Source organism: Aspergillus piperis, assembly GCF_003184755.1.
Source record: "Aspergillus piperis CBS 112811 unplaced genomic scaffold BO85scaffold_13, whole genome shotgun sequence".
Lineage (NCBI taxonomy): Eukaryota > Fungi > Ascomycota > Eurotiomycetes > Eurotiales > Aspergillaceae > Aspergillus > Aspergillus piperis.
Window position 1 is genome coordinate 282646 of NW_020291603.1, and position 22125 is coordinate 304770.

At 53.9% G+C, this 22125-nt stretch overlaps 10 protein-coding genes across 10 annotated transcripts; 6 read left to right on the forward strand and 4 right to left on the reverse strand.

Moving 5' to 3' along the window:
• Nucleotides 1–384: 384 nt before the first annotated feature.
• Nucleotides 385–1827, forward strand: BO85DRAFT_375044 (uncharacterized protein; the record flags this gene model as incomplete). Its single annotated transcript, XM_025656151.1, has 3 exons — nucleotides 385–622; nucleotides 689–1605; nucleotides 1681–1827. 3 exons carry the CDS (start codon nucleotides 385–387, stop codon nucleotides 1825–1827), a joined length of 1302 nt encoding a protein of 433 aa, XP_025514015.1.
• Nucleotides 1828–2758: 931 nt separating this feature from the next.
• BO85DRAFT_460629 (putative MFS monosaccharide transporter) lies at nucleotides 2759–4533 on the forward strand (the record flags this gene model as incomplete). Its single annotated transcript, XM_025661727.1, has 4 exons — nucleotides 2759–2855; nucleotides 2918–3025; nucleotides 3085–3625; nucleotides 3681–4533. 4 exons carry the CDS (start codon nucleotides 2759–2761, stop codon nucleotides 4531–4533), a joined length of 1599 nt encoding a protein of 532 aa, XP_025514016.1.
• Nucleotides 4534–5190: 657 nt separating this feature from the next.
• On the reverse strand, nucleotides 5191–5548 carry BO85DRAFT_58239 (uncharacterized protein). Its single transcript, XM_025665503.1, has one exon. The coding sequence runs from the start codon at nucleotides 5407–5409 to the stop codon at nucleotides 5224–5226; it is 186 nt and encodes a 61-aa protein (XP_025514017.1). The 5' UTR covers nucleotides 5410–5548; the 3' UTR covers nucleotides 5191–5223.
• A 73-nt stretch (nucleotides 5549–5621) lies between these two features.
• Nucleotides 5622–8311, forward strand: BO85DRAFT_479042 (C6 zinc finger domain protein; the record flags this gene model as incomplete). The annotated part of the gene is made up of 5 exons (XM_025662927.1): nucleotides 5622–5672; nucleotides 5738–6352; nucleotides 6403–8118; nucleotides 8187–8221; nucleotides 8293–8311. The coding sequence occupies exons 2-5, from the start codon at nucleotides 5753–5755 to the stop codon at nucleotides 8309–8311; spliced, it is 2370 nt and encodes a 789-aa protein (XP_025514018.1). The 5' UTR covers nucleotides 5622–5672; nucleotides 5738–5752.
• Nucleotides 8312–8483: 172 nt separating this feature from the next.
• On the reverse strand, nucleotides 8484–9988 carry erg8 (phosphomevalonate kinase; the record flags this gene model as incomplete). The annotated part of the gene is made up of 3 exons (XM_025656170.1): nucleotides 8484–9588; nucleotides 9640–9763; nucleotides 9826–9988. The coding sequence occupies 3 exons, from the start codon at nucleotides 9986–9988 to the stop codon at nucleotides 8484–8486; spliced, it is 1392 nt and encodes a 463-aa protein (XP_025514019.1).
• Nucleotides 9989–10858: 870 nt separating this feature from the next.
• Nucleotides 10859–11417, reverse strand: BO85DRAFT_450750 (uncharacterized protein). Its single transcript, XM_025660451.1, has one exon. It carries the CDS (start codon nucleotides 11396–11398, stop codon nucleotides 10985–10987), a length of 414 nt encoding a protein of 137 aa, XP_025514020.1. The 5' UTR covers nucleotides 11399–11417; the 3' UTR covers nucleotides 10859–10984.
• A 794-nt stretch (nucleotides 11418–12211) lies between these two features.
• BO85DRAFT_58480 (pentatricopeptide repeat protein) lies at nucleotides 12212–16632 on the forward strand. Its single transcript, XM_025665504.1, has 2 exons — nucleotides 12212–12310; nucleotides 12407–16632. The coding sequence occupies exon 2, from the start codon at nucleotides 12446–12448 to the stop codon at nucleotides 16271–16273; it is 3828 nt and encodes a 1275-aa protein (XP_025514021.1). The 5' UTR covers nucleotides 12212–12310; nucleotides 12407–12445; the 3' UTR covers nucleotides 16274–16632.
• Nucleotides 16633–16793: 161 nt separating this feature from the next.
• Nucleotides 16794–18183, forward strand: BO85DRAFT_450752 (pyridoxamine-phosphate oxidase PDX3). The gene is made up of 2 exons (XM_025660452.1): nucleotides 16794–17011; nucleotides 17063–18183. Exons 1-2 carry the CDS (start codon nucleotides 16948–16950, stop codon nucleotides 18106–18108), a joined length of 1110 nt encoding a protein of 369 aa, XP_025514022.1. The 5' UTR covers nucleotides 16794–16947; the 3' UTR covers nucleotides 18109–18183.
• Nucleotides 18184–18276: 93 nt separating this feature from the next.
• Nucleotides 18277–19025, forward strand: BO85DRAFT_58533 (uncharacterized protein). The gene is made up of 2 exons (XM_025665505.1): nucleotides 18277–18523; nucleotides 18597–19025. The coding sequence occupies exons 1-2, from the start codon at nucleotides 18378–18380 to the stop codon at nucleotides 18931–18933; spliced, it is 483 nt and encodes a 160-aa protein (XP_025514023.1). The 5' UTR covers nucleotides 18277–18377; the 3' UTR covers nucleotides 18934–19025.
• BO85DRAFT_469903 (chloride channel protein) lies at nucleotides 18918–22060 on the reverse strand. The gene is made up of 7 exons (XM_025662358.1): nucleotides 21519–22060; nucleotides 21390–21457; nucleotides 20979–21338; nucleotides 20853–20930; nucleotides 20483–20808; nucleotides 20081–20435; nucleotides 18918–20031 (listed from the first exon to the last, which is right to left on the reverse strand). The coding sequence occupies exons 1-7, from the start codon at nucleotides 21988–21990 to the stop codon at nucleotides 19117–19119; spliced, it is 2574 nt and encodes an 857-aa protein (XP_025514024.1). The 5' UTR covers nucleotides 21991–22060; the 3' UTR covers nucleotides 18918–19116.
• Between the last annotated feature and the right edge of the window lie 65 nt (nucleotides 22061–22125).

A 22125-nucleotide genomic window follows, 5' to 3' on the forward strand; every position in this document is an offset into this window, starting at 1 on the left:
AAGAAAAGAGGGGCGTCGTGAGGCTGGAAGGTAAATCATTCAAGTCCGGTTTAACCTCGAGAGGTAGCCTACCCCTCTGAAGCATTCCTCTCACCGAGGCATCCCTGAACAGGTTTAGTTAACTGGATTGGGATAGAGAACAAGTAGACAGCAACCCTTGCTGTCACACAACCCGGACCTGATACGGATATGCAGTGGCCCAGACCCAAAACTTCCCTGATGTAATTAGCTGTTTACGAAGCATGATCTGGATTTAAGTCATATGGCCACCCTACTGCAGGCCTGATTCCATATAAATGGCCTTGCCCCGTCACCCTAATCCTCAAACAGCGCCCCCTAACTCACTTATGCTGATCACCCGGGAAGTCTTAATCTTTCCTAGAGATGCTTCGACAGTCCCTCTCAATCGCAAAAAAGGCGACTCGGAAGCTCTACACTCATGATGACTCCAGTGACCTGAGCCTGGACTTGAACATCACAGAACCAGCGGTATTTGTGCCTACGTTTACGAACAAGCCGGCTGTCCTTCGGGGTACCTGCCAGTTAAGATTGAAAAACAATCTGACGGTAAAAAGGTTGACTGTGAATTTTCGTGGGACTAGTCGTGTGACATGGCCGCATGGTGAGGCTAACGTCTTGCTTGTAGGACCATCTGTCTTCGAAACTAATCCATGACGATCTCTCGCAGGGCTTCATGACACCCAGACCGTGACAGATAGCACGTTGACCTTGGTTAGCCCACAGGCCTCGGATCCCGCACTTCCCTGCTATTCAAGCGCCCTGTCCGAGGGAAGAAAGTCCACATGGCATAGGGATAAACGCAAGCTGCGGAATGCAGCTCCGTCCACGTTATGTATGGACGGAACACACGGAAAGGCAGCAGGGCCAAAATATCAACGTCTACCCGCTGGAACACATACGTACGAATTTGAGATGGTGTTACACTCTCATCTACCAGAATCAGTCGAGATTCGACAATCCCATGTCCAGTACCGGGTTCGCGCGTGCGTCGAGTGCCCGGGTTTTCTGAAGCGAAGCTTTGCAAAAAAGCAGGCTATTGCTACGGTTCACTGTCCAGCTGAAGACGACGTGGAAGACGCTGAACCAGCATACATTGCGCGGGCTTGGAAAGGGCTGCTTCAATGTGGAATCCTCGTTTCGAGGCGAGGCGCTCCCCTCGGTGACCGGCTGCCTGTTACAGTATCCCTTACGGAATCGAGGAAATCCGAGTTCCGGGGCCTGCAGGTTTTTCTCTCGGAGAACGTCCAATATCACCAAAAAGATGGACTTGCATGCTGCCCGGGTCCTTTTAGACGCGTTATATTATATGAAAAAGTGGAGAAAACCGGACCCACTATGTCGCTCCACCGGGCCGAGAATGTTGATGATGAGCGGCCAGAATCGGCTGCGAAGGATGACGGAGCACTTGCGAAGTTGGTCGGGGATCCCGAGATACCAAGTGGACTAGAGGCTGCGGAAGAGGAGACTGTGATGGACCTTACCTTGCAACTTCCAGATTGCCATTTACATTGTGTATCGACTGGAACGCAAGGCATGCACTATGACACCAAGTACAAGAATGTGAGGGTGAGCCACTGGCTGGAGGTAAGGCCACAAAACTTGGGAGAATGACTCGAAACGGAAAACAAAAGGAAAATCAAACTAACGAATAGCGTGCAGTTTGTTTTTATGGTGTCCCCAAGGGATAATACCCTCGGTTCAAGCAGCGAGCGCATTGTGCAAAAAGTGGCGAAGGTTCCACTCGCACTTCGGTCCTGCTATGCTCAGCATACCAATGCTTCTCTGCCAGCGTATGGTGATGCCTAGGAATTCCGCTGTGGCCGATAGGTTCGGTTCGTCCACACACAAACGACTCCGACCAGCAGCAGTACCACACCACCACCCTCCATCATCTCCACCCCCTCCGCTCAAGAATGATTATAAAGATAAGCATTAATAAAAATGGGGTAGGCCGCTGGTCGTACCACTGGACCGAATGCCGCGGGAGGTCGGGAAAGCTTCGGTGGCACCGTCGATTGGCGACCGTTCCCGGTGGCGATCTCCAGCCGTGTTCAAGCCTACCCGCGGCCGTGGCCTGCATCACAGTCTACCGAGATCCACCTTCCGTCTGTGAGTGGATGATTGAAAACTCTTCAGAGAGGTTAAACGCTTCCAGGGACAAGGGAGGCCCATTATGTCCAGAAGACCCACGCTAAACCTGCCCTTGCACGGGCCTTGCCTCCACTAAGTGGGGATCTAGTGAACCCTGTGTGGGCCATCCGGTTTATCAGGCGCCATGAAGTTGCATCACTCGCTGCGCTTTCCGACGATCATCCACTTCGGAATGCATCATCCTCACATCATCGCGCAACCTGCCCCGAAACCATCGTGCTGCTCACCGAAGATCCTGTCGTGGACAGTTGGCGGTTGCCCATTCGCACCACTGGCCTGTGATGTCAGTCGCAGGTCCATACCCATGGGTGAATCCGCTGAGATGTGGAGGGCTAAGACGCTTCCAATCTTTCCCCGTGGGTGTGCCCCCCTCTGGGACGGCTCAAGTTGCGCTCCACTGTCGGTGGCCGCATGCGGTTTTCCATTCTTTTAAGTCTGCTACATCTGCCAGTTCGTCTCCTCTCCGCTGTCGCCTTTTTCTCGATCACTCTTCCTTCCTTTTCCCTCTTTCCCCATCTCCTCCTACCCCAGTTCCCCGGATTTCGTGCGCAGTCCCAGCGCTGTTTGGTTTGATCGACTCGGCATCATGGCGCCCCCAAAGTACGCTGGCATGTCTGGCCGGAAACTATCCCTGTTTCTATCAGGCATTGCTACGATGGGGTTTCTGCTCTTCGGTTACGATCGTAAGTTGTCGATCCCAGTATGTAACCATGCAAGGGTAAGCTACTAACCACTATCACTCTAGAGGGTGTAATGTCTGGTATTATCTCGGACGCCGCGTTCAATAATGTCTTCACGGCTACCAGAAACGACAATGTCATGCAGGCCACTGTCACTGCTGTCTACGAAGTTGGTCAGTAAATGTCACATCGGCATAAAATGTATGTCAAGTCACTAATCCTTGCCTTGCAGGCTGCCTCGTCGGTGCTGTCTTCGCTTTGATCTTCGGTGAAACATTGGGTCGCCGTCTTATGGTCATCTCAGGCGCTTGGGTGATGATTATCGGTGTCATCATCCAGGTTACCGCCATGCCAGGCCATATCCCCCTGCTACAGTTCATCTTCGGTCGTGTTATCACTGGTATCGGCAACGGCATGAACACCTCGACTATTCCCACTTATCAAGCCGAGTGTTCTAAGTCTACCAACCGTGGTCTCTTGATCTGTATCGAGGGTGGTATTATCGCCATTGGAACAGCGATCGCTTATTGGATTGACTTCGGTGCCCACTACGGCCCGCCTGATCTTGTCTGGCGCTTCCCCATCGCATTCCAGATCTTCTTCGGTATCTTGATCATTGTCGGCATGACGTATCTTCCGGACTCTCCTCGGTACTTGATCGCCCACGGCAAGGTTGAGGAAGGCACCCGGGTTCTTGCTGCGCTGGCAGATGCAGAAGTTGATGACCCTCATGTCCAGTTGGAGAAGCAACTGACGCTTGACTCGATCAGAGCGTAAGTTCTTTCTCGATAAGGTCTGATGGCTAGCAAAAACTGACATTGTATTTAGGTCCGGTTCTTCCAAGGCTAGTTTCCGTGATCTGCTCACCGGTGGTCCTTCCCAACATTTCCGCCGGATGATTGTAGGATCATCTTCCCAGTTTTTCCAGCAGATTTCTGGATGCAATGCTGTCATCTACTATCTTCCCGTGCTGCTGGAACAGTCTATCGGACAATCTCACGACTTTGCCCTTCTGATTGGCGGTGTGAACATGATCTGTTACGCTATCTTCGCCACCTTCTCTTGGTTCTTCATTGAGAAGATTGGTCGGCGTAAGCTGTTCCTCGGAGGCAGCTATGGTCAATGTGCTGCTATGGTTATTGTTTTCGGATGCTTGATTCCCGGTGATTCCGAGAGCGCTAAGGGAGCTGTTTTTGGCTTCTTCCTTTACATGTGTGTCTTCGGTGCCACCTGGCTTCCCCTGCCTTGGCTCTACCCGGCCGAGATCTCTCCTCTCAAGACCAGATCCAAAGCGAATGCTGTGTCGACTTGCAGCAACTGGCTATTCAACTTCACAGTTGTCATGATCACTCCTGTCATGGTCCAGCACATTGGTTGGGGTACCTACCTCTTCTTCGCCGCCTGGAACGGTCTCTTCATCCCCGTCATTTGGTTCTTCTACCCGGAAACTGCCGGTCGCAGTCTGGAAGAGATCGATTTGATCTTCGCCAAGGGTTATGTTGAGAACATGAGCTACGTCCGGGCAGCGAAGGAACTGCCCAAGCTCACCGACGAAGAGATCGAGGCCAAGGCCGCTGAATACGGAATTCTTGGCGACGAGGAGAAGGCTGAGGAGAGAATCGCCGAGAAGGATCCTCCTGCGTCTGCTGAGTTCTCTCAGTTCCAGCCTACCCAGCTGTAAAGGGTGTATACCACACACTACCACCTTCCATTACCTGGTCTTTGAAAATTTTTTCGCATGATGATATGCTTTGGACATGAGTTTTATACCATTTTGTTTTGATTTTTCTACCGAGCCGTTGCAGGACAACCAAGCTTACGCGTGTATTATCTGGCACTTGGTGCTTATTGTGGCTCTTTCCAAAGATTCTTGGCTATGGTCCCAGGTGAGGGAAGAGGAAGCACTTGTTCATAATTAACGCGTGGTTGTTGAGCAGCCTCGAGATGTATTATGGTCATCTGCGTGTAGATGTTATGTCCGATAGAGTGATCTATAGATCTGTTTGCTCTTGGCAGTTTGATACCTTTTGATTGCTAAATGAACAATCAAACCATGTCTTTGACAATATGCAAATCCATACATTTATTAGGGTAACAATGGATATCATTCATTGAACGACGATCCCAAATTATTGCAAAGCATCTATTACAAGAAACCTAAATTATCAAGGCTATCAGACGACTAGCGGCAGGACCCATGGATCAAAAGCAAACATACCTGTAGTCCGGACACTTAAATGTTTTAACCTGCAGATCCAAACTCTAATAGTTCTTCCTTCCGCTAGCGCCATCGAGTTCAAGTAACCAATAGCTCAAGCCACCTTCGATTGTGGATTCTCAGGACGGACATGCCATTGACTGCATGCATGATCTATTTAGCCCTACTGTTCAATAGTGTGCATGAGGGAACATACTGGAACAACTTCTTAGAGACAAAGTAGACACCAGTTCCGACAATGGCAACCTTGGCGAACCGCCCGAAGCCTGGAGCGCCATAACCCCGAGCATAGAGATGGCGAGTGTAGTTCTGATTAAAATAGGGAGTTGGTGAACGCATATTCGATGTGATCCATACAGGTGATAGTCTTTTTGGGCGATAGTAACCTAATCTATGTCCCCATGGTGGAATGATTGATTTATACTTGGTGAAGTTCGGGGTTCGAGAATCCTTCGCGGGCTCGGCCTCGGTCTTTAGCGTTGGAAAGACCGAGTTCTCGGCTTTTGACTTCAGTCAGCCTCACCATGAACATCACCACCATCACATAATCACTATCATCAGCTCCTGTGAGCAAGCAAGCTGGTTTAGGCAATTGCCATTCTGTATGTACTAATTTGGGTCCTATTACCCCTGTTATCTATGGTATGTCCAGACTAACACCATCCAGCTGCATACGGCATCCATGACCGACACCGAACCTCGCAAACGTCGCCGGCCCGCCAAATCGTGTGAGCAATGCCGCCAACGCAAGGTTCGCTGTGACCGCAATGTACCCTGTGGGCCTTGCACACGAGCTCGCTCATCTTTGGGTTGCTCTTATCGTCGGGTCAGTCGTTCTCCGTCACCGACTGATCACCAAGCATCTCCCCTTATCTCGCATGAGCCGCAGCGCAATGCACGGGGCCACCCGCTGCCATCTGGGATGCCAGATGGCTCAACGGTGTCCCTGGACGAGACGCCACACATTGGACCTCAATGCGGTAGCAAGGAATGCTTCTCGTCGCAGTTAGGATCAACGATCCGTGACCTCCAGCTTCGTTTACAGCGTCTGGAGGAACAATTAACCAGCCCGGACATAGCACGGCCAGAACCTGATATCCAGCAGGCACTTCGAGAGCTGTGCGACAAGGTCCAGAGCCTGGAGCAGCGACTACTACGTACGCAATCAAGCCAAGCACCGAAAGGAGAACTGGCCATTGCTGCAGCGCCTCCTCGACTACACTCCAGTTCCAAGAAGATGAAGCTGTTTGGACCAACTCATTACATGCACACGATGGATAAGGTGCGAGCCCTGTCTCCATGATGGATTGGATGAAGACTAACTATACGTAGCTCCAACTCGTAGGCTCAATGGAAACTCGGGGTCCCCAGCCACTATGCCCCGAGCTCAAGGCAGAGCTGACTGCTCAAATCAAGGAGCTTCGTTACCTCCGTGGATCAGTGAAGGCAGCACAGAGTCCCCGGTTGAACGACCCTGTGCCAGACCTGCTCTCTACCATCCCAACCAGATCGGTGTGCGATGAGCTGGTGCAATGCTACCTACGAACATTCGAAAGCATCTATCGCATCGTCCACATACCATCCTTCAACAAAGAATACCAGCAATTCTGGGACCACCCTCCAACAACACCCACTCCATTCCTCATGAAGCTGGCATTGATCCTCGCCATCGGCACAATTTTCCACCCACAACGAGGCAAAGCCGGCAAAGAATACGATACTCGACTCATCCAAACCTGGATCTACGCCGCCCAATGGTGGCTCACAGGCCCAACCGAAAAGAACACCTTCAACCTGGACGGCCTCCAGATCTTCTGCCTACTCCTCCTCGCCCGCCAACTGGGATCCCCAGGCCCATCTCTATACCTCTCCGCCGCTTCCCTCCTACAGACAGCCACAGCCATGGGCCTGCACCGCGACTCAGCCCACTTCCCATCTCTCTCCCCATTCCAATCCGAAATGCGAGCCCGTATCTGGACCACCGTCCTCGAACTAACCCTCCAGTCCTCCCTCGAATCCGCCTCCCCCATCCCCATCCCATACTTCGACACCAAGCCCCCATCCAACCTCAACGACACCGACATCCACCCAGACCTCAAGCACTCCCCAACTCCCCACCCCAGCACCACCACCCACACAGACACATCCCTCCAACTCCTTCTCCACGACTCCTTCACCCTCCGCGCTGAAACGATCCACCTCATCCACAGCCCCAACAATATCCCCTACCAAAAGGCCCTCGACCTGACCACCAAACTCCGCACCACCTGCCACACCATCACCACTACCACCACATCACCCCAATCATTCCACCACTCCCACCTCCTCACAACCCTAACCCGCTACATCCTCCACCTACACCTCCCCTTCGCCCGCGCCGCCCACATAACCCCTCAATACCACTATTCCCGGAAACTATGTCTCGAATCCGCCCTCACAATCGCCTCGTTCGCCCCAACCACCACCTCCTTCACTCCCCTCGACAACGACTTCCCCCTCCTAACCCTCACAGCCCGCGGTCCCCTCCGCGGCCCGCTAAACCTCGATGTAATCTGCACGCTGGCGCTGGAACTCATCACCCAGATAGAGGAGGCCCCGGATACCACAAACAACCCCAACAATCATAATAATAATAGTACTAGTACTAGTAGTAGACCCAGTCCCTTATTTCTGCTATCATCAACAATACGAACCCCCATCCTGCACACCCTCGAGAACCTCGCCCTGCAGAGCGCACACGTTCTGAAAATGCATGGGAAGTCGCCGGCGCTGAAACGGTATATTATCTCTCAGGCGCTGGTGGCGCAGATCAGGGCTTTGGAAGATGGTGCGGGTGCTGGGGATGATGTGCAGGGGGTGGTGTATGAGGCTGTTAGGGGGTGTTTGAGGGATGGAGTGGGGATGTTGAGGGGGATGGAAAAGGAAGGTATTGCGGAGGGGTTGGGGATGTTTGTTACGCCGGATAGTGCTAGTGCTAGTGCTGGTGCTGGTGCTGGTGCTGGGGGGTTGGATGAGATGGAAGAGGGGTTGGGGATTGGGATGGGATTGGTAAGTCATTACTTGAGTTTGGGTTGTTGTTTCTGGAATGAGGGCTAATTGTTGTTGGTTTCATGTAGGATGATCTTGAAGGGTGGGATTTGGCGAGTTTTTTGTATGTGCCTGGGTTGGTGGATTTGGGGGGTTGGTAGGGATGGTAGATGGATAGATAGATGGGGATGATAGTATGATGTTGGATGAATGAGGGTTAGAAGAATGCTGATGGTAAACTTTTTGATAAGATTAATGAGTGTATGAGAGGAAATGATCGTCTCTATTATTAAGGCATGTGATAGTGATATTTTCGCTCATGCATGGTCATGTTCATGCTAACAATGCACTCGTGGTAATATAGTATACCTCAGACCAGCAGAGGGCTAGAACCACCCTGCATACTGGTCCAACGACTCATTCTGCACACCGGCAGAACCATGGCGCACCCCGAGAAGGCGGACATTCCCGATCTTGCCCCCGAAGTCATCTTCCAGTTTGCTCTCCCACGTCTCAAAGAGCTGAGTCAAACGCTGGATGACATCCGCCTTGTCCTCGATGAGCACGGCCAGGGCATCGTACCCACCGGCGCCGGGGACGACCCCGCCGACAACACCCTCGATGCTGGTGATGGCATCAAGTAGTTCGGTTTGCACCTTGGGCTCGATAGGAACCCCGGCCTTCTGGGTCATGGTGCGGATGAGGTCCCGAGAGCGTTCGATAAGACGACGAGTATCGTCGAAGCCGTTCGGGGCTTCCGCATCTGGGCTCTGGGATAGCTGCTTCAGCTCCAAGCACAGTCGATCATTGTTGGACTGAAGAGCCTGCCATAGCATCAGGGACTCTTCCGGGTTCTGCTTGCGCCATTCCAAAACCTTCCGGACCATGGACGGGGTCTGAGAGCCGCATTCGACATCACACAAAACCATCTGCATTCCCCGGGGAAGCTTCATGCCGAAATCCAGACACTCCGTATCCCACGAATGCTTGGGGTCGGCATCTTCGACGATCGCAAACAAGCGCTCCTCGAAACCTGATGACCCAACATCCCCGACTGACTCCAAGATGGACGGCGAGAACCGCCGGTACAGACAGGAACCGTAGATCGCTGCCGCCACGTCAAACCCAGATCCCACTTTGCCTTGTGCTGCACAGTGAGCGGCCTGCGCCAGGTTGTGCAGCTTCTCGCGAGCAGCCCCGAGGTCCTCGGGCTGCAGGGTGCGATGAATGACTAGAGCGGATACAAAAGCGGTGACCAGGGCTGCGGATGAGCCCAATCCGGTCTTGTGTGCTTCATGCAGGGGCACGCCAAAGTTTACGAATCGTCCCGGAGACTGGAGGCTGGAGATTTTGGAGAAGGCGGTTTCCGAGTAGTAGTCGTTATCGGCAAGGATCGTGATGGAAAGAGAACCGAAGTCTTTCGAGGCGGCCACGTAGCTAATGTACGTCAAGGCGTAGTTGAGAGAGGTTTCGACAAACGGGTTTGCTCGTCTGCTGCAAACTTAGCCCTGGTTGCTCCAAATGCGAGTCTATGCACCTCACCCGTCGTTCTTCTGTACGACCTTGACCCCACCTCCGTTATCGCAACGCTGAATGCCATACTCCCACACCGCGTCGACAAACTGCGGGGAACGAACGACGATTACGTCCTCACTAGCTTGTTCATCTGCAGCCTCATCTTCAGTTATTTCCGCACCATCCCTGGTTTGTGTTCGAGTCCGGACATACCACTGCGGTGAGATCTTCTCAGTTGCTGAACAACGACATGGATACGAGCGTCGAGGGCGAAGACTGTGCCGGTGTAATCGCGGTCCAGGACTAGGTAGCCGCCGGTGAGAAGGACCTTTCCAGGGGCGGACACCGCCGTTACTGTGGGAGCTTTGTAGGACATGAGGGGAAGCGAGGAGAGTGTGCGGTTCGGGTATCACGAAGGAGTGGGCGCTCTATTCCGTCTGGCACGGGGGAGGAACTAAAGGGGCGAGACGGTTAGTATATAACCCCAACCAAACTGCAAGCTGATATTCAGGGAGATAATGTACGCACTGTCAGACCAGTAAGCGTGGTCGGTGAATAATCCAATGGGTTGGTAATTGCAAAGGGCTGCAAAAGCAAATCGGGGCTTGGAACAGTTTGCGAACTCCGTCAATATGGAGGAGCCCCGCTTAGAGGGGGAAGTCTACAAGTCTTGCGGGGAGAGACTACCTGCAAGGAGAAAAAAGGATAAGGAAGAGGCCCAGAGCGGATGCATGATGACTGACTGACTGACCTGCGTCTGGTAGCCGAAGATCGGAAATATGTGTAGAGCTGCAGCGGCATCCAGCGTCTGTCAGTTGTTGACTGTTGAGGTGAACTGAACTGGTTGACATGTTGATGTGCCACTTTCCACTCATTTCCTTCCAAACAGGCAAACTGTGGCTAGAGCTCTCCAGGTGTGGCTTGACGAGTGGCTGTCATCCAAGTCTGGTCCCGTGATCTGCATCTGATTACTGTTGATAGATTACCCGCCAACTTACTCCGGAGATTTGACTCGAAAATTAGCCTATGGCTATCTCTTCCGTACTTTGTACTCAGAACTGTCGTCATGGTAGATAGCCCTATGCGCTAGAGCAGCAATCGCATCTACGTCAGCGGAAGAGTGACATCCGGTGGTGGCAGTGTAGAGTTACTGCATGGGTGTCCTCCGTAGATAACAATCTAACTTCTCCGTACTGTCATCTGATGCCAGAGTGTTTGATAGGCAGCAGCTTCAAAGGATGCAGTTTATCCCGTCACATCGTGCTGTCTTAAGTGATGCTGCAGGCTCATCACGGAGCAAGAGCCATGCTGGGAGAGGGACCGAGAAGGTCAGTGGTAACAGCTCATAATCTGCTCGGTCACGCTCCTCCATCTATCGTCCTCTCACACCCGATTTTAAGGTACCCCCTAAATTGACTTCCGTCAACGGACTGTGTACCAGGGGTCCGGGACCAGAGACCAGGTCAACAGTTCGTATCTGATCAAAGGGACCAATTAGCAGTCTCCTTAATAGAGGCCACAGTGTCTTCCACACGGAGATTAGCCTGGGACTACGCCGTAAATACGTCTCGCGATCTGAGACCACAGGGCAAGGGTCCGTCATCCCTTTGGGGAGAGCCAAACCCAAGACGGAGAGTCGGCCATCCGGGTGTCCGGCGGGCTGTCGGGGTCTGGCAGTCAAACTCCGGGCCCGAAGAAAAAGAGCCGGAACGGAGGGTGACTCACTGAGAGAGGAGCGGGCCGGCCAGACTGGTCCGAACAGTGACAGACAGTGGCAGAAACCCATTCTAATGGCAGAGAATGGCAAATGGAAGACGCCAGGGGAGGATCCAGAAAATGGCGCTCCTGTTCTTCCCTACGGCCCCAGTGTGTCGCGTGCCCCGATTGGGTCTGGCTTACGATCCGGGGCTTGCCGTGAGACCACCTGATCAGCTCCTTTTGGGAATTCCCGCTCCTCCTGCGCCTCAGGCAACAACGACGCTTCTCGAAGGCTGACGTTGCTTCTGTTTCTGCCCTCTGTTTTCTTGTTTCGTGTGCCTGTGGATGCCGGAGAGAAATTTTCGTAGGATTTTTTTACTTTTTCTTACTCATTTTCTTGTTCGTCCATGGCTCATGGTCGTACTCCTTTTTTGACTTTGTAACTACTTAAGACACTGTTCCTTAATTTTCCGTAGGGGCGTTTTTCTTGTTCTTTACCCCTCTTAACGGATAAACGGACGAAGTCTACAAATTTATAGCCCAGAGGCCCTTCTTCTCGGTAATACTCAATGTCTTCCCCACATATACTAATTCCCATCACTAATACATTCAAGACCGACAATACAATTAGTTTTCCCCTTTCAGCTTGTTGTGAGGGTTCCTCATTCCGCGCCCCAGTGAAAAACTCAATTCTCCGTCTTCCCATTGGTCCGCAAAAGTACCTAGTCTCGAAACAGGAAAAGTCGGGATAGGATCGGCGCTAACCCGCTTTAGGCACGCCCGGCGATACAGATCAGCTTTCCGGCGGCTTTGAAATACCCAGCATTTCCCTCCACACGCTCTGCAGCTACTGAATTCTCATCCTCTTGTCACTGAAAGGCTTTTCGCCAAATCTCATTCTTCTCCCTTCTATCCCCCTCCCTCCTTTATCCCGCGCGTTCCTTTGGCGACCTGACGTCGTCAAATGAACCTGCATCTTCATTATTATTTTGATTGCAAGGTACGCTTTCCCGTGGCGTCTTCGGACAAAAGGCACACAAAATCCGAACTATCAGAAAATACCACGTATGGACACAGTCACTGACATTTTCACCAGCATTGCCTCTTCCCTCTGAAGAGGTCACCCGCTAGATAAATGGTCTTCAAGCCGTTTACCCACCTCGCGCGTCAGAGTTTCACCAAAGCCTTTACTCATGGCTATGCTCAATCCGTAGTCGCGGCGTCGCAGTCGTCATACGCGTCGACCACCACATTCAACCAGATTGCCAGTCAACCCGCCGCTAAGCTATCTCGGACGACGCAACTACAAAATGTTTTCCAGCCATCTAGCTCGTCCGGTGCGGGCGCCAAGGCCAGCCAGGGCACCTCGGGCTCCGGCGATTTGGGCTTGGCTGCCTACTATGCTGCCTGGCAGCATGCCCAGCAGACGGGCGACGACAGTGACTGGAAGCAGATGCAACTGAAAAGGAAGGTTGGCTGGAAGCCGTCCTTGAACGAGGATGGCGTCAAATCGAAAGAGTCCGACAACCTGCCCTCGACCGACAACAACTTCCAGAATTCGCCTCATATCACCAAGGCGTCCGCCAACGCAGATGTCAGTGCCAAGGTTGAAGAAGCTGTAGCCCGGGAGATTCAAATACAGGAGGAACAGGCTCAGGTCGATGAGGCTTCCGAAGCCAAGGAGAACACGGATACGGAAGCTTTCCCTGACTTGCCGCCGGATGTTGCTGCTGTCGCCGATGCCTCCTCCGAGCATAGCCGCCTTGCGTCAGAGCACATCACCGATTTGGCATCGGGCAAGAAATACGCTGAAATTCCCGGAGCATTTGCAACGCTTCTGCGGGACGGTCTTACACCTACGGTCGGTGCCTACAATGCTCTTCTCGAATCGGCCATTCAACTTCATGGCGATACTGCTCAGGCTATTCAGAAGGCCCTGGATGTCTACTCGGACATGCTTCGTCGCAGGGTAGTTCCCGACGAGCAGACCTACCAAACTCTGGTGCAGCTTTTTGTGGTCCGTGCCAACGATGCCATCAAGTCTAAGGGCATGCTGGAGCAGGAGCGTGTTCGCTATGGTGGTATGGAGGAGCCGGGCAAGTTCATGTTGCACTCCAGTGAGCTGGAGCGCGCTATTCTCGCCGAGGATCACTCTTTGGGAATTGCCATGAAGTTGTTCAACACTGCCGCCACGCGTCATGCCGATATCGTCTTCCCCCTCGACACCTACCGCCATCTGATTAACGCCTGTGCAAAGGAGGGCCAAGTCGAAGACATGATCCGAGTGTATGGGCATATGGAGTCCCACAATGTGACCCCGCACGCTTCGATTTTCCCGTCCATGATTGATGCCTTTGCCTCCACGGGAGATCTGCAGAGCGCTGTGGAATGTTACAACGAATACAAGGGTTTGGCGGTTTCGGACGATAACGGAACCTTCTGCATTGTGCAGCGGTTGGATGGTCAGGTGTACGCTGCTCTGGTCCGGGCGTACCTGGTCTGCGGGAAGGAAGAGCAAGCTTTGCGATTCCTGGAGCGGATCCAGGCCTCCTTTGAGGAAGTGACCGAGAACCGTGAGGCGCGTCAGCAAGCCTTGGAATCGGCCGTGGTGCAGGATGGGCTGGTGCAGCATGCGCTCACGTCGGGCGAGTACGGGCGGGCGTTGGATCAGGCCAAGACCCGGTTGCGCGATGGAGCCCTCGATCATGCCATGTCCCAGATCTGCATTGCCGCGGCGGATGCGGGTAATCTGCAGACAGCTTCCGAAGCATACGATGCTCTCCCCACCGACATGACCATTCGTCAGAAGCCCGCCGTCTCGATGCTCGCCTTGCATGTACGTCAGGGCAATGTGTCAGCTGCCCGGGCTGTGTGGCTCACCCTGAACACCACCGGTCAGGCAACACCGGACATGGTCCAGCCGACTGCCATGTATGCGGTGGCACTGTTGAAGAGTGGTCAGATCGAGGAAGCCTTGGTTCAAGCTCGCAATATGTTTGCTCGTGTCCGCAACGCTTCCGCCGTCGCTGACAACTCTGTTCTGAACCCCATCCGTGAACAGATCAACGAAAGCCTTCATCTCATCGGTCGCGTTCTTGTGCAGACAGCGGCTGTCCTCTCTCCTCAAGCTGCCATGTCTCTCCTGTGGTCGATGGTCGAGAACGGAGGCCTGATCTCCCCTGTCGCTGAACATGTCGTCGCCAGCCTTGGTCCCATCGGTATCTCTCAACTGAACGCCCGCGATCTCATGCTTGCCCTCCAGGTTCAGGCTGGCATGCTGCTCAACCACAGCGCTATGTTCGACGTGGCTCACCCCATTCGTTTCTCTCACATGCTCGACATTGCTCTGGCTACCGGGTTGCCCATGGATGCTGCCACTACTCGTGTCGTTGACCAGGCCGTCGGCAAGCTGTTCAACAGCCGGCCGGACATGGTCAAGAGATGGCACGACCACTTGGCTTTGACCTCCAGCCCGTCCTCCTTCATGAGCGGCCGCCACTCTCCCAGCTCGGATGTGTCGACGATGACCCCCATGTCCTCCACCGATGATTCGTTTGACCCTTACGCCTACGCCACCGACTTCCGCGGATCGTCGATGATCTCCGACGAGCTGGAGAGCACCAGTGGCAAGCTGGAGGCTCACCTGAACGACGCTCTTTCTCGGGTCCGCAACATGCGCCGCAACGGTCGTCACCCTCGCTACATCACGTACGCCAAAATGATCACGGCCGCTACCAAGTGCAACCGGGTCGATCTGGCCTACGAGATCCTGAGCATGGCTAGACGCGATGTGCCTCTTCTTCCTCAGTACAGCGCCGTCAAGTACGGCTGGGTTTCGATCCTGGATGCCATGGTGGCGTCGTGCCTGACTCTGGGCGACCGCAGCCAAGCCTCCAAGTTCCACCAGGAGCTTCTCGAACTTGGCTCGGCTCCTTCTGCTAACACCTTCGGTCTCTACATCACCACCCTCAAGGAATCCACCAAGACGTTCGACGAAGCCACCGAGGCCTTGAAGATTTTCCACCGCGCCGTGGCCGAGGGAGTGGAGCCTACTTCGTTCCTGTACAACGCGCTCATCGGTAAGCTGGGCAAGGCCCGCCGGATTGATGACTGCCTGCTTTACTTTGCCGAGATGCGTGCCAACGGAGTCCGTCCGACGAGTGTCACCTATGGAACGATCGTCAACGCCCTCTGCCGGGTCAGCGACGAGCGTTTTGCCGAGGAGATGTTCGAGGAGATGGAGTCCATGCCCAACTACAAGCCGCGCCCGGCCCCGTACAACTCGATGATCCAGTACTTCCTCAACACCAAGCGGGACCGTAGCAAGGTTCTGGCCTACTACGAGCGCATGCTGACCCGGAACATCCAACCCACTATGCACACCTACAAGCTGCTCATCGACGCTCACGCCTCTCTGGAGCCCGTGGACATGCCCGCGGCTGAGAAGGTCCTCGAGACCATCAAGGCTGCTGGCCAGCGACCTGATGCCGTCCACTACGCGTCCCTCATCCACGCCAAGGGATGTGTGATGCACGACATGGAAGCTGCTCACGCTGTGTTCAAGTCTGTTGCGGAGGAGCGCAAGGTGCGGATGCAGCCCTGTCTGTACCAAGCCCTTCTGGAGGCTATGGTGGCCAACCACCAGGTCGCACAGACCGAGGAGATCGTCCGGGACATGGCCCGCCGTGGAGTGGAGATGACTGCCTACATTGCCAACACTCTCATCCACGGATGGGCTACGGAGGGCAGCGTGGCTCAGGCTAAGACGGTGTATGACAGCATCGGCATTGAGAAGCGGGAGCCTAGCACCTACGAAGCGATGACCCGGGCCTTCCTGGCCAACAACGACCGGGAGGGAGCCTCGCGCACCGTGCAGGAGATGCTCTCTCGCGGGTATCCCCCGGCTGTGGCCAGCAAGATCGCCGATCTGGTGGGCACGGGACCTGCTGTCGCTGCTCTGTAGAGTGTTCTCTCACAGTGTTTTGTTTTACATCCAACAAAAGTTGCCATCCTTTTTGATTTTCGCGGATTACAAAACCTTATTGACTGAATCACTATCCGGTTTTAATTCACCAGGGCTGGATCCCTGCTTTTCGGCTTTTTCCAGCCCGATGGTCTCGGCAGAGGCATTTGGGAGGGCAACTTGTGCTGGCTGATTGATATTGTTGATTTATTTGAGACTTGAAAGCATTTAGCGAACTGGCACAGGCGTTGTGGCAGCATTTGGGACTGGCTTGTATATACCATGATTTGATGTGTTTCGATAGATCCTCTCAGCTCTTTAGTGTCTATATGAATGGACGATAAAATATTTCCAGCATATTTTCCGCATAGATCTCGATTTATCTATTGCAGATGTAGATGTAGATGTAGATCCAATAGATGGTGACGTTGAGGTGCCGAGCCGGCTGCTGGTGTTTTGGCCGCGAATGACTGCATGACCCCGCCGCCCTCCGCATCGCTTCCTCCCACTTCTTTGATCAGCCCATCTTCACTTCTTTGACTGACTCCGGCAATTGAGCATCGCACGACCAGTCGATGCATCCTTATCGCCTGCGTCTATCTCTTCAACAATCCCTCCGTCAGCTACAATCAGTCACCTGGTGTCATCATTACAGCTCCGGCCGTACCTCTACGATGAATCCTGGATCACTGCCCGATGGGCCCAGCCACGAGGCAAAACATCCCAAGAAGCTGATCTGTACGTTTTCGCAGTATATTTCAAGGGATCCTAATTACTCACTACATATAGTCGCTCCAGGAGACATCCAGACCACCTCCGAGCCCAAAATCACCCCCACCGAGACGCCCGATCCATCCGCTACAGCCATCGGAGTCACAACAGCACCAGCGCCCATCTCTCGTCTCGCCGCAGAAGCCCTTCGCTCGAACGCATCGACCCCCGACTCGGTGACTGAAAATGAGATCGTTTCCCACCCTGCCCGCGCTCACCAGTTCGTGAGTAACCCGCCCCTCACCATCTCCCAGATGCACCCGACCAATCCCCTCCACCAATTCCACAACTGGTTCCGCGATCCTCGTCTCCTTCCGTCATCCGCACCTGAGACCTGCACCCTAGCTACAGCCAGCATGCCCTCGGGCCGTGTGAGCGCCCGTGTCGTATACCTCAAGGAACTGGACGAGCGAGGCTGGGTAGTATACAGTAACTGGGGCAGTCGAGAAGGCAAAGGCGGACAAGTATTCGGCAACCACGCAGACGGCGAGGACACGCTCAGCGCCATGCCCGAGCCAGGCCAGGATGAGTCTCTCCAGGCCGGACTACAGGAGGGCAACAAATGGGCGGCGTTGACATTCTGCTGGTCGAATCTAGAGCGTCAGGTGCGCATCGAGGGTCTTGTCGAGCCGCTCAGTCGCGACGAGAGTGAGATGTACTGGCGTACTCGGGAACGAGGGAGCCAGATCGGAGCATGGGCGAGCTGGCAGAGCAAGGTGCTGTGGTCTATGGAGCCGGAGTTGCTCTTGGATCGTCGGCGCAAGAGCCTGGACCCGTCGTCGTGTCCGCAGATGCAGGTCCCCGGGGATGTGGATGCGACGGACATCGATGATGGGCGGGCGCTACTAGAGAAGCGAGTTAAGGAGATGGAGGAACGGTTTGCGGGGGTTGAGCAGATCCCTTTGCCTCCGTTTTGGGGAGGAATGCGCTTGGTCCCTGAGTCCGTGGAGTTCTGGCAGGGTCGGCGCAGTCGGTTGCATGACCGATTCCGGTATGTGAGGGTGCATAAAGAGGATGGGGAGGAGGGGGGGTATAGATGGCGAATTCAGAGGTTGTCGCCGTGAGGACACATACTATTATAAACTTATACATGAACTAGTAGTCATTGTTCAAGCTTAATCACAACACTTTGACATGTACTTAGCTGTTATACTGCATATACAGTAGCTAGCTATCAGCCCATATCCGGCAACAGCCAAGACCTCACCTTATCGATAGGGAGCGCAACCTCAGCTCCCTCCCCAGTTCCCCAGATTAATACCACCAAGGCCATCCTAAACCACCTACAACTCCACACCTCTTACAGTTCACACATCAATACAACCAATCCAACATGACCGACCCCCAATCGCCATCCCAATCACCACCCCCACCCCCATCCCCAATACAACAACAAAAACACCACCACCAAACCAAATGGCTCCTCCTCGCCCTCTCCAGCGGCGCCTTCGCAGCCCTCAACGGCCTCTTCGCAAAGCTGTAAGCCATTCATTCCCCTTCTCCCCCTCTTTTTCTCACCATACACAAAAATCTAAAAGCGAAGCAATAACAGAACAACCGACACCGCAACCACCACCTTCGCCGCGCACCTCATCCACCTCTTCTCATCCACCTCCACCCTAGATGACCACCCGATTCTAATCCTCCTCATCCGCGCGCTCTGCTTCGGCCTCAACATCCTCAGCAACATCATCATGTGGGCGTTATTCACGCGCGCCCTGACGGCGGGATCCTCCACGACGAAGGTGTCGATTACAAACACGGCGGCCAATTTCCTGGTTACGGCTGTGCTAGGTATTGGGGTTTTTGGGGAGAGGGTGGGTGGTTGGTGGTGGGTTGGGGCGGGGTTGATGGGCGTGGGGTGTGTTATTGTGGGGAGGAGGGATTGAATCTATTATATTATTCTTGGGGCGGGGAGGAGTTTGGGAGGATAGTATAGGGTTGTGTGTATGTACAATGTGTATGTTGTGTGGTGTGTGGTGTGGTATCAATGCTATCTATCTACTGCGTATCTATTCTTAGGATGGGTATGTGTGTATGTTTTATCATGAGAGAAGGGGGAGGGGGAGGGGTTAACGCTCTTCTAATTCCAGCATGGCGTCTGTCTCGTCTGCTTCGTTGGGAGCGATATCCGTCGCATCTCTGTGCTGCTCGGGGACTGTGGTGTCTCGTCGTCGAGGTGGTTGTTGTTGTTGCTGTGGTTGGGTGTGCTGCCACGGCAGTATAGACCCGATGCGCTGGAGGAGGTTCCACAGCCGTTCCTCTAATGTGTCACCACTGCTTCGGCCGTTACTTCCCCCCAGAGCTAGTTGGGGTGGACTGGTCGCCGCGAGCGCCTGTTCCTCGGCTTCGACCTTGAACTGGTACTTCAGGCAGTCCTTGACGGTGACAAGTCCCATCAGACGACCGCGATGCTCGACCAGAATGACGCGCGGTCCCATCTTCTTGAAGATTTCCATTACCGTCTCGAGGGCGAGACGGGGGTGTACTGTCAGCGGCGTGTGGTCCGCGTATCGGCTAAAGTCGACGTAGTCGGCCCCCGTGTTCGTTTGGATGTCATCGAATGTCTCCGGCGCGTGGAGATGCGATGCTGTCGATGCCCTGCGTGTTACCGATGCTTCGGCTGCTTCTTTAGTGAAGAGGCACTTGGCTGTGGGCGATAGCGGCCCCTCGGCTTTGGCACGGTTGATTGCGTATCGCAGCTCGGTGCGGCCGATGTATCCGACGAGTGTCTTTCGGGTCCGGTCGTCGACGATAGGGAAGCCTTGGTATTTGTTGTCGCTTAGTAGGTGCTCGGCTTCGCGGACGGGAAAGTCCGATGCGGGCAGTGAGACTGGGTCGGATGTCATGGCTTGGGAGACTGGTACGTTGAAGACGTGGTCTTCTTTGTTGTCGAGGAATGGAAAGCCGTTGGACCAGATCATGCGGTCGGCGATGCCGCCCTTTCCGAAGCAGTCGCTGACGGCTTTGGTGACTCCGACGACGATCTAATTATGAGTTAGTGGTAGTATGGGAATAGGTTTATAAAGAACGCACCATCGTGGGAAGAATGTAGTTCAGGGCACCTGTCAACTCGAACATGATGACCGTTACGGAGATCGTCAAATGCATGATACCACTGAGAGCCGCGCCCGCCCCCAGGAAAGCATACGTTCCTGGTGTGATGCATGGAATGTCTGGCTCACAGGACGCAAAGAATTGCGACTTCGGATACGCTTCGTGCAGCGCCTGGACGAGGATACCGACGAACCGACCAAAGGACGCTCCGATGGCCATTGACGGCACGAAGATACCAGCTGGGACCTTGCAGCCATATGATATGATGACCAGGAAGATGCGAAGAATGGTAGCTACGGCAAGCGACATTACCATAGACCAGCGGTTCTTAGCCCTACAAGTTGTGAGTACATGTTGCGCCAATCGAATGATGCCACTTACTCGCATAGGCCGTTATAGTCGTGCCCTCCCTCGCATTCCCGGAACAGGATCTCCATCATCTCCGTCATGTTGATCTTCAGGAACATATTCGGATAGCACAGAATGGCCGTGATGAGGGCAAGGACAACTGATTCCATGACGGCGTGCTGCGACAGGTACTTCTTCCTGAACGCTTGCACCCGGAGGTTCCACTTGATCACAAAGGCGCCGTACAAGCCACCAAAGACACCGATCACGACGAAGAATATCAGCTCAAAGAAGTGCCAGGTACGGTCATATTGCACTTGGAACATGACTAGTTGCCCTGTCCGGAATGGATTCATGACCTGCAGGTGTCAGCGACGAACAATCATGACATTGGTAGACATACCGCTAGCACACCAGTCGCAACCAAGGCACAGAAATAACTGCGCCATAGAGTCTTAAGGGGAAAGTAAGATGCCACTTCCTGCCAGCTAATCAGTATGAGCTTTCACATCAGCCCTGCTGCTCATACCTCGAGAGAGAACAGCACCCCGCCAATGGGACTGCCAAATGCGACTGCTACTCCGGCCGCTGCCGTTGCGGTCAAGACCTCCCTCGTCTTGGATGCATTCTGCTTGTATTTGCTGAAGAATCGCGATATGACATTCCCCGTGCACACAGCGAAATGCACACTCGGACCCTCTTTCCCTACGGACAGGCCAGATGCGATGGCCAGCGGTAGTGCGATCGACTTGATCAGCAACGTCCATGCGCCCAAGAATCCCTTCATCACAAACCCCGCAATTATACATTTGATCTCGGAAATGCCGGAACCTGCGGCATACGGCGCGAACGATTTGACGAGGCTTGCGGCGACGAACGCGAACAGTACCTAACCAAGTCAGCCCCAGTCATCCAAAACGAGCAGAGTGGGCAGGCATACGGCGTAGAAGATGTAGATGAAGTAGTTCACGATCCAGTAAGAGGTCCAAGGCCTCCACTCCGGACACCCTAAACACAAAGAACCATTAGCTCAGGCAACGAGGGGCGATCGCTCCACCGTTCCACATACCTCCTTCAGCACCCCAACAACAAAACTGCTCATTGAGATAGAACGCAGTGGTACAATGTCCCAGCTTGACATCTGAGAGCCACTCCGTAATGATGTTCAAAATCGCCGATATCAATCCAATGGCCGCCCCCACAATTGTGATCACCAGCCACGCCTGGCCGGCATCGTAGGACTCGCGCACTTTGCGTCTCCATCCAAAGGTTCCTTCCTGGTCCCAGAACCCAGATCCATCTCGTCGCTTGGCTCTCCGACGTGCCTGCTCATGGACCGCATCTTGCACCCAGTCAATGGTTGTGAAATCTTCGTAGCGCTTAATTTCGCTGATCTCCTCGGTGATAGCGGAGGGCTGGCCATTTTCCGGGGTCGGGCGCTCATGGATCGGTGAGACGACAGATAAGCCTGATAACCTCCTCCAATTCCGACGCTCAGACGAGAGGGGAGGCGGACGAGCCGAAGAGGGTGAGATAGGCATCGCAATTCATTCCATGGACCGACAGCGCAAGATGAGCATAGCTGAAGCTAGTAAAAGGGGAACTCTGGGGGGGAGAGGGAATTGTGTTGGACCGGAGATGACGACGATAGGATGCGCGGCCGCCCACGTGAGGGA

Bases quoted from the DNA above. Each gene is read 5' to 3' on its own strand.
- BO85DRAFT_58239 (XM_025665503.1), bottom strand. From the start codon at position 5,409: ATGCGTTCACCAACTCCCTATTTTAATCAGAACTACACTCGCCATCTC.
- BO85DRAFT_450750 (XM_025660451.1), bottom strand. From the start codon at position 11,398: ATGGGTTTCTGCCACTGTCTGTCACTGTTCGGACCAGTCTGGCCGGCC.
- BO85DRAFT_58480 (XM_025665504.1), top strand. From the start codon at position 12,446: ATGGTCTTCAAGCCGTTTACCCACCTCGCGCGTCAGAGTTTCACCAAA.
- BO85DRAFT_450752 (XM_025660452.1), top strand. From the start codon at position 16,948: ATGAATCCTGGATCACTGCCCGATGGGCCCAGCCACGAGGCAAAACAT. The intron at 17,012-17,062 runs GTACGTTTTCGC...CACTACATATAG, and splicing joins ACATCCCAAGAAGCTGATCT to TCGCTCCAGGAGACATCCAG.
- BO85DRAFT_58533 (XM_025665505.1), top strand. From the start codon at position 18,378: ATGACCGACCCCCAATCGCCATCCCAATCACCACCCCCACCCCCATCC. The intron at 18,524-18,596 runs GTAAGCCATTCA...AAGCAATAACAG, and splicing joins AACGGCCTCTTCGCAAAGCT to AACAACCGACACCGCAACCA.
- BO85DRAFT_469903 (XM_025662358.1), bottom strand. From the start codon at position 21,990: ATGCCTATCTCACCCTCTTCGGCTCGTCCGCCTCCCCTCTCGTCTGAG. The intron at 21,458-21,518 runs GTATGTGGAACG...CTTTGTGTTTAG, and splicing joins TTGTTGGGGTGCTGAAGGAG to GGTGTCCGGAGTGGAGGCCT. The intron at 20,931-20,978 runs GTATGAGCAGCA...ATTAGCTGGCAG, and splicing joins GGGTGCTGTTCTCTCTCGAG to GAAGTGGCATCTTACTTTCC.